Source organism: Lampetra planeri, chromosome 42 (genome assembly GCF_965212315.1).
Source record: "Lampetra planeri chromosome 42, kcLamPlan1.2.h2, whole genome shotgun sequence".
Lineage (NCBI taxonomy): Eukaryota > Metazoa > Chordata > Hyperoartia > Petromyzontiformes > Petromyzontidae > Lampetra > Lampetra planeri.
In genome coordinates this window covers 474,825-492,866 of record NC_136148.1, presented here as the reverse complement: position 1 = coordinate 492,866, position 18,042 = coordinate 474,825, and the positions used below count along the sequence as shown (strand labels likewise).

The 18,042-nt window shown below is 44.1% G+C and overlaps 1 protein-coding gene across 2 annotated transcripts; it reads left to right on the top strand.

Moving 5' to 3' along the window:
* The first annotated feature begins 29 nt into the window (after positions 1 to 29).
* Positions 30 to 17,697, top strand: CNDP2 (carnosine dipeptidase 2). Of its 2 annotated transcripts, XM_078613680.1 has the most exons (12): positions 30 to 221; positions 1,695 to 1,787; positions 3,778 to 3,921; positions 4,404 to 4,566; positions 6,228 to 6,316; positions 7,162 to 7,362; positions 8,497 to 8,581; positions 8,933 to 9,093; positions 10,458 to 10,622; positions 12,638 to 12,779; positions 13,593 to 13,740; positions 15,155 to 17,697. In XM_078613680.1, exons 1-12 carry the CDS (start codon positions 144 to 146, stop codon positions 15,228 to 15,230), a joined length of 1,545 nt encoding a protein of 514 aa, XP_078469806.1. In that variant the 5' UTR covers positions 30 to 143; the 3' UTR covers positions 15,231 to 17,697. The 2 variants fall into 2 exon arrangements, with proteins under 2 accessions (XP_078469806.1, XP_078469807.1); XM_078613681.1 differs by lacking the exons at positions 30 to 221; positions 1,695 to 1,787; positions 3,778 to 3,921; positions 4,404 to 4,566; positions 6,228 to 6,316 and having other exon boundaries at positions 6,488 to 7,225.
* The last annotated feature ends 345 nt before the right edge of the window (positions 17,698 to 18,042 follow it).

Genomic DNA, 18,042 nt, shown 5'->3' with positions numbered 1-18,042 from the left:
GGGGGGGCGCCGTGGTGCCCTTGGTGGTCGCTGCTGGGCAGTGGTGCCCTTGGCGTCTCGGGGTGACAGGAGCGAGGCGGAGGCGGAGGAGAAGGAGAAGAAGGAGGCGGAGAAGGAGGAGGAGGCTGCGGGCAGCCGCTCCCATGGCTGCCCTCCTGCGGGGCCCGGCCCGGGCGATGCGCGTCGCGGCCTCGGCGGCTGGGGGAGGCGGCCGAGGCGAGGTAGCGAAGCACGGCCCTCATCTATTTATTATTGTTATTATTATTACTATTACACACTTTTATTTAACTTGCCCTGTTTTGTCTGTTTATGTTCTGTGGAATCTCTTAATATCCAAAAGCTGCCAACCCATACGGGTTTGCGCCGTATCGTTGTGCAGGGATATTGAGTTTTCAGCTCCATACGGCGAACAGACGTTTCAATACGGACATCAACAACATTGTTGTCTTTGTCTTATTTTTTTGTGTTTCTCCCCTTTTGATGGGACTTTGTGGGATGAACGTTGAGATTTATAAGGGCACGGGTTGACCGATAATGTTTGAATTGGTCCTTGATAAGGGGGTGACAGGTGTGATGTCTTCGGATCTACGCAGCCTAGCGAGCTGAACTTGTACACACACAGACTTGCACACACACAGACTTGTACACACACACACTTGTACACACACACACTTATACACACACAGACTTGTACACACACAGAATGGTACACACAGAGACTTGTACACACACACACACTTGTACACACAGACTTGTACACACACAGAGACACACAGACTTGTACACACACAGACTTGTACACACACAGACTTGTACACACAGACTTGTACACACAGACTTGTACACACACAGACTTGTACACACACACACGTGGTCGTCTCGCGTGACAATTCAAGATTTATTTTAAAGAACCGGTCCAGGTCCCGTCGATCCTGGGCCTCTTAGTGGTTTGTTTATTTCTTTAAAAAATGTCTTGCACTATTTCAAATATATTTTAATTATCAGGACAATTGTTAGAGATCTTAGAATGAATATGTACGTATACAAATTATTTTACAAGATTAGCATTAAAATACATTATATTCTTTGGGACTTTCGGTAAAGTCACGTAGAACACTTTTTTTGGTTCTACGCGACTTTACCGAAAGAACCAAAGAACATTAATTCCTGCAGTCACGAAAGCTTTCATTCAAGATTTAAAATAAATTAGGTAAAAGGTATTTTATTCAATGCACGCACTTTTATTTGCACTCAAAAGTAGAACAAGTAGGTGAAAATCTAGCTTTTCAATGCATGCAGTTTTTATTTGCTCTTAAAAGTATAAAATATACTATTTTGACCTAAGAACTACCGTAATACAATTTGATGAGCTGAATAAAAGTGGGTGGTTTCCTTTCGATAAGTAAATTGTTTTATGCAAGCCACCCAGTTTTATTCAGCACATCAAATTTGATTAGTTCTGGGGTCAAAATAATTGATTTTATACTTTTAAGAGGAAATAAAAAAATGTGTTCATTGAAAAACTAGATTTTCACCTAATGTATATTTTTTTGTTAAGCCAATGGTGCCAATCGCCGGCCTTTGGAGCAGTTTCGGCGTATCGGCCCGGGACCGCAGCTAGATAATCGATTATCAACAAATGCAAGCGTTGGGTAATGACAAAAAATATCTATGCTGTGTGGTGTGTGCCCCAGTGGCTTACAGGGTTTGGCCTTGTCAGACGGATGACTTCCAGCATCCAAGATGTGTTCACGCACATTGAGAACAACCAGCAGCTGTTTGTCAAGGTATGATCACATTTATCCTCGTCGACTCGGAGTTTAAATACATGAATGTGATATTAATGGATCTTGGACATTTATCAAAGTCTGTTTTTTGTTTGTTTTTAATGTAACATTTTTTGTTTTCTAGGCCCAATGTCTGATTTAATTTCATATTTAAACATTTTTTTTTAAGAATTTTTATATTCTGGATTTGAAGCTTTCGTGACTGCAGGAATCCATACTCTTTGGTTCTTTCGGTAAAGTCACGTAGGTAGAAAATAATAGATCACGACATTTCGATCGCAACACAAGCAATTGTCATCAGGTGGCACAACCACAGCAAGAAGAGACTGCTGAAGTAGGCGAGAGACCTGCCGTGGCACGAGGTTATATAGTGTAGTGTATAGTGTAGTGTATAGTGTAGTGTATAGTGTAGTGTATAGTAGGCCTCGGCAGTAGGGGGGGAGAGAGAAGGGGGGGGAAGGAGGCGGGGCAGAAAGTGGACCCCGCAGCAGCAGCCGGGTCACTGGAGTAAAAACAATTCTAACTATTAATCAAATTATACATTTTTATATAAAGTTCCACCGGAAAAAAAGAAACATTAATGTTAGCATTTTTGGATTTTTTTTAAACTAAGTTTATACGCTTGTGACAATCGTGGGTCATTAACATGACGTTACATGACACGCTTGGATGAGAATAGCACGAAAGTGATGGCATGGGAGCGATGACAGTTGTTGCTATTGTCGCTTTTTTTTTGTAATGCAAAACTTTTTTTTTGTTTATATTTATATCTCTAGGCCCAACTTCGGATTCATCTGAATAATCGGGAACGTATCCCTAGTGCAAGTGTACGGCAGTGGTTGCCATCCTGTGGTGCGTGAGCCACCAGTGGCCCACAAAACCGTGGGAAATTATCCGCAGAACTGTTGCAGATACTACCCGTTTATCCATAAACTTTTTATAAGATAAGATCGCGATAATATAAATGTGTCGTTAAACCTGCTACCACCCAACACAGCCAATTACCAAGGTTTGTCACGTAAACAAAACGTGCCAACTCGTTGCTTGTTCAGCACACCGGTGTGTTGGAGAGTGAACCCACAGCATTTGCAATGCGCCGGTAATTACAACCAGCCTCATCAAGCGACAGGCAGGATTGTGGAAAAATACTCGCGTGTTTCAGCCTTAAATAGAGGGGGTAAATAAGATATCGTAACTTGTGAGCCAATTACCTGGGGGAGCGGGGGGATTAAGGTATTCATATAAATTACAATGGATATCCATACCGTTTATTTTACAAAACCAGTGGTGGAAATTTAAATGTAGAAGTGCCGGTATGAGGCCTATTCATCCTGCAGCCCACGCTCATTAATAATTCCCATCCGTGTAAACATTGCGGGTACAGGAAAATAATCGCTGTGAAAAGTGCTGGTACACGAATGTTTGTGTTTTGAGAAGTGCCATTATGAGTGTACTATCGTATACCGGCATATTTCCACAACTCTACCATAAAACACCCTTGTTTTACTGTAATGTATTTTGTGAACATTTTATTTTACCAGGTAAGGCCCACTGAACTATATAGCTCTTATTCAGAAGCGACCTGGCCATAAATGATATCTCAACAAAGTGGCTTATCACGTGGAAATTTATAGCAGCCAAAATACTCTAAACGTATGTTTCTAAATCTGGTATAGTTGTAAGATATTGTAATAGTGTACAGCGGTGTCAAGGTGTGGTTGTTTTTCAGACTTTCTAATTGGAAAATGCAGGCATTAACCACCATTTACTCTACTCTGGTTTATAGTGCCAAAAAAATATATTCAGCATGTTGAGGACTCCCAGACTGTTTTGGCTGCCGGATTTTTTTGGACCTTCAGTCCTGGACTCAGCAATTGTGTTTCATATTTTTTTGTCAGACATCTTTTGGCTTTGTTGTCATTCTGTAAGCGCTGCATGTGGGCAGTAAGTAACGTGTTTGCCGATACGCGTGTGTTGTGTGCCTGCACAGAGGCTGGCTGAGTGGGTGTCTGTGCGCAGTGTGTCAAGCCAGCCTGAACTGCGCGGCGAAGTGTTGCGCATGGTGCAGATGACAGCACAGCACATCGAGCGCCTAGGAGGAGCTGTGGAGATGGTGGACATTGGCACGGAGACGGTAGGCCATGCTACCAACGTTGAACTTAATTTACATGTGTGGATTGAGAGTATGCATAGTTGTTACATTTGTTTTGTTTTCCATTACCGGTAATTCATTACCAAAAATTGTATTTAAAAAAATTGTTACCAGTCATAAATGTCTACAGCAATAATCGCAACGTGTTTATCTTTAATGGAAAATGAAAGCAGTCACTGTGGTATATTGGTTAGCACACCTGTAATCTAGAGGTCACCAGTTCAACTCCATCTCCTGGTGTGGCTGTTGATATAAATGGTGCAAGTTTCTTAATCCCCCACTGTCTCTGGCTACCCAGAAGTGTAAGTGGATATGTCACAATTTGTCTCCCCTAAAGTCTCGTGTGGTGGGGGGAAAGTGTAGATACTTTCTTTGCAGGGGTGTACCTTTGTAATCTGCGGTAGAATTTAGTACTGGAATACAAAAATCGTAATGTCTCGCTGGATTGTACGTGTTTTTGACAGCTAGCAGATGGCTCCAAGTTAGCTCTACCGCCAGTAATTCTCGCAGAGATTGGGAGGGATCCGGCCAAGAAGACGGTTTGTGTGTATGGCCACTTGGACGTCCAACCTGCCCAGCTTGAGGATGGCTGGGATAGTGACCCCTTCACGCTGACGCATCGGAATGGTGAGGGCATCGCGTGCGCATTGTGAATAGAGTGGAGTGATGGGTTGATTTGAACCCCTGCAACAAGCAGTGAACATGCCACCACTGGGCCATGTATTACATTACCCGACGTTGACAGCTCAATATTTGTCAGAATCAGAATATTTATTTAGTCTGGAGGAGGAATCCGATAAGCTATGACGCTCTTTTTTTCACACATGTCCAGTAGGGGTGGGTCAGAATGTTCCAACAACAAACAATACAACAAATTATGGGAGTCTAAAATGGTAAGCAAGTCACTGCATATAATGAATTAATCAATAATATAAGTCCGATTTATCAAGATTGAGCACGGCAGCAAAACAACAAAACAGTCCCAGACCACGCCAAGATAACACCCAGTAGTCCCTCAATCAAGTGGCACATTAACATTGAACTATCGATATACAGGATAAGTACATCAATTGATGATAAGTACATCCATTCCTGCCGCTTTTTCTACACCAAATACAATCTTGGGCAAGGCAGCAAAACAAAAAAAGTCCCAGGCCACACCAAGAGAACACAATCCCTAAATTAAATTGCGCATTAAAATGTAACTGTTGCTACATGGGTAAGGATCAAAGTTACAAATCACATTTGCAAATGCGGTTGTACCCATATTTTGCTTCAGAATATTGTTTTAAGGAAGATTTATGATGTTAATCAAAGAAACAAGGTTCTTCTGAAACGTTGACGCTGCAACGACAAAGGCCTTGTCACCTGTTCATTGGGAGGGTTCGACTTTCTCCGCATGTACAGGTGACCCCCGACTTAGGACGGCTCGACTTGCGACCCCCCGCTTTTACGACCTTACAGTAACACCCCCCCCCCCACTGTAACGACCACAACTCGACTCTACGACTGCTTTATGACTGCTGCCGACGCCGAGTCCATTGTCGACGAGTCTGCGCATGACAGGCATGACATGCCCAGACTCAGACTGATGGCGCTGCTTTGCTCTTCCGCCATATGCGTATGTAGAGTATAGCACGACAGTCTGCAGCTGCGCCTAGAGCGAAACGCATCTCTTTCGCAAAACTCTTCACTTTTTTGTAAATTTTCTTCAAATAAGAAAAATTCCTTTCGCTACGTCTGAGAATAGGAAATGTGATGCACATGCAGAAAACTACTTAAGGATTTTCAAATGTAAGTGTTTGTTTTTACCTGATATATGTTTGTAAAAGTTGTGTTAAGTTACAATAAATGTTTGTTATTTTCGTGGTCAATTTTGGTATTTTTATGGTATGTAATGGGTTGCCAGGAACGGAACCCCAATTTACAACATTGCACCGATGGGAAACGAGGGTTCGACTTACTACGGATCGACAGCAACCAATTAGGTCGTAGGTGCAGGGGTCGCCTGTACGTTGAACTTCTTTTGCACCATACGTAACCAAGCCATGCTCATTAGAGGTGCAGGGGACGTACAACAAACTAAACACAAAAAAGCAGTTTAAAAAACAAATATTTTCAATCTAGATTTAAAAGTGCATAGCTCCAGTGGCTTCCTAATATTGTAGTACCTCAAACATTGCAGTCTTTTGACAAGCCTTTCAATTTGATGGACAATTGCTGATTGAGCTATGGTGATATGCTTTATGTTTATGCGTGTAAATTGCTGAATTGGTTAATTTTCACAGGAAAGATGTATGGCCGTGGTGCAACGGATGACAAGGGTCCTGTACTGTCTTGGCTGAACTGCATTGAGTCGTTTCAAGCTGTCAGTAAGGTACAGAGACCAGTAGCCATCGTGAATAGCTCATGGGAAACATTTAATGTCCCAAGAATAAAATGTATGAACGGCACTCTCATTCAGACAGAGAGCCTCTTCCTCACGGAGCTGTCTCTCAGACACACAAACATATGCTGCAAGTCTGTATGTACGTGTGTATATCTATGCTGAACTTCTTTCGCACCGTACATTGCGAGCCGGGCTAATTGGAGGTGCGGGAGAAGGGTAACAAACTTAACACGAAAAGCAGTTCGAAAGAAATTAGTTTTCAATTCAGATTTAAATTTAAATCTAATTTAAAACGCATGTTCACAACATTTGTGACTTACAGCTAGGGTGCGTTATATATGAAATGGTGATTTGCACCATATATTTATGTAAAAAGTTATTTATGTCCGTGTTTGCCGAATTGACGGGTGTGACGTGTGATGCTCAACGCACGGACAATGCATGCAAGCACACTGGATGAGTTGGAGATTTTTTTTTTATGTTGGTATACCTTTCATTATGTGCAGTAATTGACACCACGGACACCCTTGTAAAAAGAGAGATTCCATCTCTAGAGATTTTCCAGGTAAAATTTTTATTTTTACAAAATAATATCAGTTGATCAATCTTAAAATCTGTGAGACCAAAGGGGGGTTTTGGTTTTTTCTTTATAATCTAGACTAATACGCACTTTTTATGTAACTGTGCCTAATAGATGCCTAATAGATTCACTAAATAAATAAGCTCTGTGGCTTACGTGTTAAACTGACGAAGCTCTTCAGCTTTGGAAACAAATCATTGTGGGAAATGGGAATGTATCCGTGAAATGTGCGGATGTGTGAGTATCACTGCAGGCCCTGCCGGTGAATGTGAAGCTGTGTTTGGAAGGCATGGAAGAGTCGGGTTCCATTGGGCTCGGTGAGCTGATTGCTGAGCGGGGCAAATCCTTCTTTGGAAACGTGGACTGCGTGTGCATCTCCGACAGTTACTGGTTGGGAACGCAGACGCCGTGCCTCACATTTGGCCTGCGGGGTCTCTGCTACTTTGAAATTGAGGTCAGAGCCCTCTCGGTGTTTCCTCTCGGACTGCGCAATGGCACGTGAACGTTGTGTTTCTGTAAATATATCCCGTGGGTGGGGCAGCCTTTACGGTTCCACAAGCAACATCCTGTACGTTGTCAAGGCATGCCCACCTTTCCCTATTTGTCTTCCCTCCTCAACTCGAGCAGTATTTGTGTATTTATGCCGGGCACGGTTCGTCCACTAGGGGTGTTGGGACACCGATCCACCAAGCAGCTGTAGATGAGAAATTATTTTCTAATAAAAAAAAACTTTTCTATAAATTGTTTTGCTGTGTTTAAAATTTTCACGTGACTTGCCTAATGAAGATAGCGCTTTAAATTGTTCATATTAGAAACCGCTGTAACACTGCACTCTGATTTGTGCCTCGGGGAGGTCTCGGGGCAGCTGTGAAGGCGTCCGAGTGAGAGATATTCCTTCATTCATTGCGACGAGCTTCTAGTATTGTAGCCACGCCGTTCGAGACCCATTCAGGGCGGTGAAGAAGGCGCCCGTGGCTGTAACGACGACGTCACAACGCGAGGTGGCCCCGTGCAAATATAGGAGCAGCTCACGGCCTACACGCTCTAGGCTTTGGGCACCGTCACTGGAGTTGTGTCGTGTGGACTTGAGGGTCATGGGGACAGCATTTCAGTGCTTTGTTGTTTTGTTTCGTATTGTTTATAAACGCCTACCATTGGTCGATAAGACAGTTACATCACTTTCACGGGAAGGTCAATAACACGACGGGGTTTTCTTAATTAGAACACCATCTTTTCAGAGGTCACTCAAAACAGCCCCGCCTAGTGGAAATCTCACGAGCCGCCACTGATTTATGCAGCGAGACAGTTGACCAATCTTACATTTTTTATATAATTTGTAGCCTATTGTCATTTAACTATTTTTTACTCAATACGAAGTATAAATACGTATATTTTTCCAATATCTCGAGGCACATATACCCCTGATATATTTACTGGTTTATATAAAATTAAGATATGCTAATGTTTTCGTTATACATTGTATAACATTTTATGACATGAATATCGTGTTTGTGTAACATCCATGTTATATGTGCAGTGTGAGTGCAGGTGCAGTGTGATTGTTGTGTTTTTTCAATGTGAATTGCAGGTCCAGTGTGCCCAGAAGGACCTCCATTCAGGGGTTTACGGTGGCTCTGTACACGAGGCGATGACAGATCTCACGCGGATTCTGGGTAGGTCACAATGCAATACAATTTACAGCTAATTAGTATTTAATGCAGTCACTTGTTCAGATGATTTACGGGGTGGTGGTGGGGGGAGGATATTGGTCTGAATCTTGGCTTGAAACGGGGCAGAGCCTCAACAGCAGAAAGTTCAAGAGAAATGGAATTCCAGACAGTAGGAGCCGAAACCAAGAAGGAGCAACTTCCCATGGAATGCAACACCAGTACTTGCAATTACTGGTGTTGCATTCATACACGAATCCAGTTAACACATACACAAATGCAGAAATACTTTAACCGATTGCTCATGTTACATTTGTGGTATGTGTACATCTATATATGTGTGCCTTTGTGTTCAAGCATCGTTAGTGGACAGCAGTGGCAGGATCCTGGTGCCAGGGATCTATGAATCTGTGAAGCCGCTCTCGGAGATGGAGGCACAGCTGTGCGCCAACGTGGACTTCAGTCCTGAGGAATACCGGCTGGAAATCGGGGCCACAACCCTCCAGCAGCATACCAAGGCACAGACAGCACCGTGAACAACAGCTGCTTACAAATGTAATGCATCCATAACGTAACAATTGTCTCAAAACACAGACAATTACCAGGATAAAATCGAGAGGGAACAGGAAGGAGCAAGCAAGAGAAGGAAGATACTCACCCACGCCCTCCCCTACTCCTCCATTCATCCAATCACCAACTCAACAACCGCCATTTGCCACTAAGTAGCAGTGACATCACCACGGTGCTTGTGCCAGGCTGTGTGCACTTTAAGGCCACGTGAAGTGTCATCTCTGCTATCTTCTGTTTGCTAAGGGTGCTTATGACACCCTGACATATGCATTGTCCTTGAAACTGATTGGCCTACAGGCTCCTTCATGGCCTTGTTCCACGAGTCTGTGTCTAGTTTCTTGTCCTCCCACTTCTTGATTAGCACGGTTGGCTACGTATGGTGCGGAAGAAGTTCAACATGCATACATCAGACCGAAGAATGTCAAAGGGTGCATGGTACAAAGACAATGCAGATATCAAACCAATAGCTTGGGTTGAGCAGTTTGATTTGTTGGACCCTTTTTTGCCAGTATCAAGATGAAAAAAATAATGGGCTTAACCCTTTCGGCAAGAGTACATGTGCTAAGATGTTCAAATGCCAAATAGACACCCATCACGTGGCATCAAGTCTGCATCAACCACACTGTACTCTTGCCTGAAATGGTAAAGCCTGTTCATTTTTAATGGTCTTGGTACTGGTCAAAAAAGGTCCCATAGATATCCCCCACATAGCCTTAAAAAGACAAGAGGGTAAATGATGTTAGCAAGCACCTACGAAGGCCGGGACGGCACGAGAAGGGGTGGGTGGCCAGCGCCACGCCTAGCCGTCTTTGTCTCCCGAGTGGGACTGTTTACACAGAGCGCCAGGTACTCATTTGAGGCCGAGTCGACCGATGGGAGGCTCAGGACCAGTTCAGATAATCGTCACCTGGTGTTGGTCGTGAGCAGGTATCGAACTCTGGTCGCCGGGTTCGTAGTGCAGCAAACTAACCGCCACATCAGCGCTCCCCACAGAACTCTAAACACATATAAATGCATCTGTCTGTGTTTGTCCCAGACAGTCTGGGAATTGGTGGCAGTAATTGTTTTGTAGCAAGATCTGGTACTGGTATTGTTTTTAACTTCATTAAGGTTTACTGCACAGTTTCGATAGACCTTGGCTGACTGAGAAATATGTCCAGGTTTGATCCGTGCAAAATCGTGTCCGCCGCAGTGCCAGTTAAACATTTCATTGAAATTCGAAGTGTTTGTTTCCCCTTTTTAATTCTCTAACTTGTTACGTGTAGTTTTCTAGCGTGTGATCATTATTGTGTGTGCGTTGTGTTTATTGAAGGAGGACATTTTAAATCATCGCTGGCACTTGCCATCGCTCTCCATCCATGGCATTGAGGGAGCATTCTCAGAGCTCGGTCAGAAAACGGTCATCCCCAGCCGCGTGGTGGGAAAGTTCTCAATTCGGACCGTCCCAGATATGGAACCGGATGAGGTAGAGAGGCAGGTGAGATCTGTAACTTAATTTAACTTTCTTTTTTTTAAAGTAATTTGACGGTGCAAAATGTAGTTTCCAGGAAATCTACGTTGTAATATTGGTTCATGTTTTTGCGCCATTATAAATGTTTTATTGTTGTATTCCTTGTCATGTTATTGTTGTTTTTTTTTCATATGGATGACCCAGGTCGCACTGACAAATGAGACCATGTTTCTCATCTAGATTTTAACACGGTGTCCTTGAAAATTCTCACCATCTTTACCATTGTTATTCTAAATGACGTTGCAACATGCTTGACCTCTTCTTTAATGTTTGTACGATGGAAATAACTTTAGAGTAAATACAGCAGATGATTGATTACCCGGTGGCTTTGGGGGAGGGAAGGGGGTAGCCGGATTTTCTAAAACGCCGGACAATCACTACATCATTATTTGAAATAACTTATTTTTCCACTTTCTTGAATAACATGTTTTATGTATTGTGTATATGCTTTTTAGTGTTTTACATTTGTTTACAATATGAAATTGGCATACATAAACATACAAATAGACAAAAATTATTTCCTATTGTAAAAAGTTATTGTATTTACTGTACCGTACTTACCACTTCAATCTCGAAGACTCTGCATGGGGTAATGTACGTAGTGCTATGCTCTTGTTTCAACAACCATGTGCTTGACGATCACCGGACCAATGCAGCCTTTAGACCGGTACGCCGAATTACACGCACACTTGTCACCAGATCACACTGTATCTTTTCTGTTGTTATCACTGCAGTCAGTAGTCATGAACAATGTACATACGTGCAGCATTGTCATTGTTTAAGTTGTATGCAGCGTATAATGTACTGTATATAATATTTGGCACTGAAATCAAGCATAGCGGCCTGTTAGGTACGCTACACGGAGCCGATCGCCGGACTGTTTGCAGCATTTGGAGCGGTTTTGCCCATTTCGCCGGATAATGTTGGAAGCCGGATAATCGCGCACCGGATAATGATTTTGTTCCTGGGTATTAAGTGTTATTTTTTTTATTGCTTACGCCTAAAAAGTATAGAAAATGGTTTTTATTCTCCACAAACTTTGCTTTTGTGACCAGGACTTTATGTGAACGAAAGACACAAATGCACACCACGTTTTCTCATTGAAAATAGGTATATTTCAAAATATCACTGTCCTGATCACAAAAGCAAAGTTTGTGGGGAATAATAGCCATTTTCTGTACTTTTGAGGCATAAGCAATTAGGAAATAACACTTACTACCCAGGAACAGTGTTATCGATGATCAACTGTACTGCAAACATGGTCGGATACATGTACAGCCCTCTGTCAATCCACTGCTGAATGAGAGCCTACCTATGCCATGCAGGTTATGGAGGACATTTGACCACACATCACACATATTAGTGAACTTGTGGGCGCATAGTTGTAGCGATGCGGTGATCTAAAGCTGTACCACGGGGTTCAATGCAAGTTCACGTTTGTAGTTCTGATGTTGAGTGCTTAAATGTTCGCAAACTGGTTGACACTTTGTTCGTACCAAAATGTTGTACAGTATGATGAGTACTTTGATGTCTGCAATGTCCATACGGGCTGGCACCATGAAGGCGGCGGCACTGTGGTGGTGGGGAGAAAGGTTTGACCTATCTGTGTCACCTGTGTCGAGATCAGTTCAGATAGACACAACATTGCCAGGGGAGGAGACATGAGTGCGGCTGAGACTTCACATTTGAACAGGGCAGAAAGCGTGAGTGAATTTTTGGTTTTAAGATAACATTGAAATTTTAGACACATAGATGTAAAGTTATTGTGCTATTTAAAACTGACATGGTTATTTATCTCCCTGCTAAGAGCCAAAATCAATGCAAATATTCACACCTGAGAGGAAGGGAGATATTTAGTGAGTGCCGAGCATGAATGGAGGAGGTTCCAGAGTTTTTCAGATCATAACAGTATTTTGGACAGTGTGTCACTTGTGATTCTTGTTGTTGTTGGGATAATTGTACGTACCCTTCCATTGTAACAGGTGAAAGATTATGTCGCACAGACATTTTCTGAGCTGCGAAGCCCTAATCGCTTCCGGATCACCATGCCCGTGGGATCGCAGGCTTGGGTGGCCGACTCCACCCACCCCAACTACACCGCCGGACGCAATGCCATGCGGAGGGGTATGCCACGCACACAAACTGCGTGCGTGCGCATTCCACGGACAGTGTCCCCCTGATCACTGGATTTTGACACAGTCGTGTGAAGCATTGCCACAATTGTTTGTAGGTATCTGTATGAATATCCGGCATGTATCGTAACATCTCATCATTAGCCGTGTGCCGTTTACTGCCGGATCACTCTCCTAAGTCATCGCCATTCTTTGCAGTCTCACGGTGCAATGATTCACCAACCTTCTGCACACTCGTTGATTAAATTACTTCATCTCCGCAGCGGTCATCCTCTCAAACTTGTTCCCTTATTTTAGTTCCCATTCTGTCATTACTCTTGACCTTTGCCCATCATACATTCTAACAATGTGCCCCATTGCCACTGAATTTCTTCAGCAAGTCAATAGGATGTCTCTAATCTGTATTTGTTCTGAAATCCACGTTTTTATTTTATATCATCAACGGATCAACGGAATACTGTATGCCTTGTGCCCAATCTTTGTAGATGATGAAAAAGCATATATATTGCTGCATTTGTGATTTATTTTATTTTATATAATGCCTATGTAGATTGGGTTGCGATCTGCTGTCTTAGTTTGAACTGTTGGATTGTCCTGGAGTTTGGCGGTTGTGTTCATGTGGCAGGAATTTATCTGTACAGAGATCTCTGGTGGTATTGTGTTGAACTTTATTGTGGTGTCATGCGCAGTTTTCGATAGCCCTTAGGCCGACTGAGAAATACTGCATGTCCAATTTTTGGTCCGTGGAAAAGGTAATCACCCTCTTATGGATGTTCTGTTTTTTTGTTTGTGGCCGTGCGTGCAGTGTTTGGCGTCGAGCCAAACCTCATCCGTGACGGGTGCAGCATCCCGGTGACACTTGACTTCGCTCGCCACACTGCGCTTAATGTGCTGCTACTCTCACTGGGTGCATGTGACGACGGCGCCCACTCGCAGAATGAGAAGTTCAATCTGTAAGCCAACGCGTCTCGCCACGAATTCCTTTTGGCTGTTCTCTCTGAAGCAGTGGTTTCCAACTTCTAGTGTGCATACATGTTGCAGATACGATGATGTCGAGTACAGGAGACCCTTGAATATTGCTTGGGGGGGGGGGTGGTGAATACCTGGCCTGGTACAGGCGCTGTGGTGACGTCACCGCCACTTAGCAGCAAACGGCGGGTGTTGTCGTTTGTCCGCGAGTGGGGAGCAGTAGTGCAATGGTTGGCGCGCTGCGCTACGAACCTGGCAACCCAAGTTTGATTCCCGCTCATGCCCAACACCGGTGACAATTATGTGAACCGGTCGTGGCCCTCCACTAGCTCGACTCAGCCCCAAATGAGTACCTGGTGCGATGTGTAAATGTCACCACTCGGGAGACAAAGGGGGCGGGGCGTGGTGCTGGCCACCCCCACCCCCTTGTGTGCCGTCGTTCATAGGTGCTACTCGCTAACAGCACTTGCCCCAACAGTCTGTTGATAGACTGTATGGGGGTCTTTGTCATTGAGATGCTTGCACGCAAAGGTTGACGTGCCACTGACCGTCTCGCATCCCTCACCCTGCCCCACAACGCTCCGCACCACGGCACCAGCCAGTGATGCAGTGCTTCCAGGTGCAGGGTACCCGCGATAGGTCAAAACCAACCCACACTGAAGCTAAATTGGTATACAGAGAGGTCGTCCGCGATAGGTCCAAACCGCGAACGATAAACCCGCAATCTTCAAGGGGTTATTGGTGCACGGTGGTCCACAACATTTGTTTTGAGGATTTTGACAGTGGTCCGTGGGTTTCAGAAAGGTTGGCCTAAAGTCGTGGTTCTTATCCTTCACTGCAGCCTGCACCCCTTGGGTTCTCAATCGTATTTTTCTATTTATAATATTAATAAATACATCGGTTGGATGGAACAAATTAGTTGTACATACATGCCCGTGCACCCCAGGTTAAGAAGCACGGACCAAAAGGAATAGGAAACCCCAGCCAGATAAACAAAAATAGAAAAGTACTTCCGTATGCATTCTGTAGAGTCCTGTAGTCGTGTTCGTCGGTCCAAGGGGATGCAGCCCCACTTACCCCCCACCTACCGCTCCCTGGTTACCCTTTCTCACCATCTCCCCCTCCTCCTTCACTAACGTTTAGACTTTTTTTGCATGTTTTACACGTACACATTATATGATGTTCAAGTACATATGCATTATATATATTACATCACATCTTTCAAAGTATATAGTATGCAAATGATTCGATTACCTAAAATGTGTTTTATTATCCATCCTGGTGCAGCTAAGTGCAATTTAGCATATTGCAATTACATGTTTGAATATTTTTATGAAGTAATTTCATGGAAGTAATACTAATGATTTTGCATTTGTTGTTTGTATCTGTGTTTTGAAGCTCAAACTACATGAACGGAATGAAAGTGATGGCGTCTTATCTGGAGGAATTATCACTTGTTTTGCCAAAGGAATGAATTCTACTTAGCTTCAAACGTCCACCAGCATTGGACATCTTTGTACACACGTGCTTATTCAATCACAATGTTATAGAACACTAAATATGGCTGTGGACCTTGTTGTGGTGGAGAGGCTTGTGTGCCCCAAAGCCCCTGAAAGCGATGTCGGTGGGAGCTTCTGGCCCCTGGCAGGTTTAACCATACCGGATAGGTTTCAGGCGAGAGGCCAGATGAAGGCCAGCACACTGGCCCTCCAGGTTGGGGGTTGGGCGTGGCGCTAACAACGTCACCCCATAAAAAACGGAATGTTGCAGAAATGACAATGAACGAAACGATTGACAGCAGGCCCTTGGTAGACTCGAGTGATCACACTGCCACTCGAGCCCCTCGAGTGGCAGTATGATCACTCCTGATGAAAGCCAACCGGAAACCAGGAGTGTGAAAGAGGGCCTATTGGGGCCTAAAACCAAGATCCGCCTTGGCACATGGAATGTCAGAATCTTGTACGAGACCTCCAAGACCGCGGAAGTCCTCGGCGAGATGAAGAGGCGCAATCTCGATATACTGGGGATAAGGGAATGTCGCTGGACCGGCTCTGGACCGTCTTGTGATGAATGACAGATCGATGGTGCTGTACTCAGGACATGAGAACTCCTATACATGGTGTTGCCATGGCACTCTTAAGGAGAAAGCCGGATCCTTACTGGAATGGGAGCCAGTGCTTACAATGGAACACACCTTTATTCAGCAACCTTGTTGATTTCAAAAAAATCTGAAAACCAAATTCCAAATATACAAGAGCAACGTCAAGTACATCCTGCTATATGGCTCTGAATGTTGGAGGATCGTAAAAGCAGACGTGAAAAAGGATGAGGCCTTCAACAATGGATGCCTCATTTGCCGTATATTTTGACCAAACAGAATTTCCAATCACTAATTGTACTCGAGAATCCGAAGCCGGAACATCACAAAGGAGATAAAACAACGAAGACTGCGATGGCTGGGCCATGTCCTAAGATTAGAGCAGAACCACATCCCTAAAATTTACCTGAGATGGACGCCTTCGGGCAAAAAGAAAACCGGGGAGGCCAAAAACCACCTGGCAGAGAACTGTCACCAAAGAGCTTGGTCAGATGAACCTCTCATGGAGAGAGTCACAGCATGCAGCCATGGACAGGAGCGATGGAGAGAATCACAACATGCAGCCATGGACAGGAGCGATGGAGAGAGTCACAGCATGCAGCCATGGACAGGAGCGATGGAGAGAATCACAGCATGCAGCCATGGACAGGAGCGATGGAGAGAATCACAACATGCAGCCATGGACAGGAGCGATGGAGAGAATCACAGCATGCAGCCATGGACAGGAGCGATGGAGAGAATCACAGCATGCAGCCATGGACAGGAGAGATGGAGAGAATCACAGCATGCAGCCATGGACAGGAGCGATGGAGAGAATCACAGCATGCAGCCATGGACAGGAGCGATGGAGAGAATCACAGCATGCAGCCATGGACAGGAGCGATGGAGAGAATCACAGCATGCAGCCATGGACAGGAGCGATGGAGAGAATCACAGCATGCAGCCATGGACAGGAGCGATGGAGAGAGTCACAGCATGCAGCCATGGACAGGAGCGATGGAGAGAATCACAGCATGCAGCCATGGACAGGAGCGATGGAGAGAATCACAGCATGCAGCCATGGACAGGAGCGATGGAGAGAATCACAGCATGCAGCCATGGACAGGAGCGATGGAGAGAGTCACAGCATGCAGCCATGGACAGGAGCGATGGAGAGAATCACAGCATGCAGCCATGGACAGGAGAGATGGAGAGAGCTCACTGTTGCGTCATGTCCCGTAGGGGATGAGTAAGTAAAACTTGTTTTGCATGCAAATTGTACTTTCTTAACTAGGCATTACTTGAACACAACCCAGTTCTCCAAGTAAATGCAATGTTGAAGCTTTTTTGTGCCCATTTGTGTTTAAGTGGGAAAAAGCATACGAGAGTTATACTTATTACAATTTGAATTGTGTATTTAAGTTCGCACTTAAGTAATATTTAAAAATGTTTTTTTAAACACGCTTTAATGAAATGTACCGTACGAGTAATGGCAGAACTCCACGACTCCAGCAAGTGGCCCCGAGGCTTGCCATAACGTGAGCGTGGTGATTTACAGCCAACGTGAGTTGAGCGTGGACAATTAGACCCAAGACGAAACATAACATAAAAAAGATGGTTTACATTTTTTTTATGATAGAATATAGTATTGTCATCAGTATGACATAAGTATACCAAGTTTTCAGTCGATACCACATTGGGAAGTGGGTTAAAATTGAGTTACAAGATTTGAGGCAATACCACAATATTTGAGGATGCGACAACAACGACAACAATGACAACAACCACAACAAACAAGAGTGATTTAAATAAAAGTGTAAAAAGAAGACGACTTACAATTAAAGATCCGAGTATTTTTTTGGGATATTCCCGAGTCTGTCTCTTTACGAGTTAATGCATTTGAGCGAGTGACACTTATGCCCGATGGGTGTCTCGAGTCTATGGCTCTTTTTACGAATCTATGGGCATCTGGAGTCCGAGACTGGTATAAGAGGCTGTACGAGTCAGTGGGTCTGTTTAATAGTATATATATATCTCTGTGAGTTTATGGGAATGTATAGACCGAGTAATTTATTCTGTGAATATCTCAGTCTATGGAACTCAGTGGCCTACGGGTCTCACTCAGTCTGTGGGTTTTATTTGTATAACAATGCTACAGGCCCCGCATTAGCTTAATCCGGCACTGGGGTTGAGGTGGCTATCGATGCAC

What these genes read in the sequence shown, in the direction of transcription:
- CNDP2 (XM_078613680.1), top strand. Translation starts at nt 144, where the DNA reads ATGGCTGCCCTCCTGCGGGGCCCGGCCCGGGCGATGCGCGTCGCGGCC. An exon ending in CACGCTGACGCATCGGAATG is followed by an intron (nt 4,567 to 6,227) that starts GTGAGGGCATCG and finishes TAATTTTCACAG; the next exon opens with GAAAGATGTATGGCCGTGGT. An exon ending in CAGAATGAGAAGTTCAATCT is followed by an intron (nt 13,741 to 15,154) that starts GTAAGCCAACGC and finishes TGTGTTTTGAAG; the next exon opens with CTCAAACTACATGAACGGAA.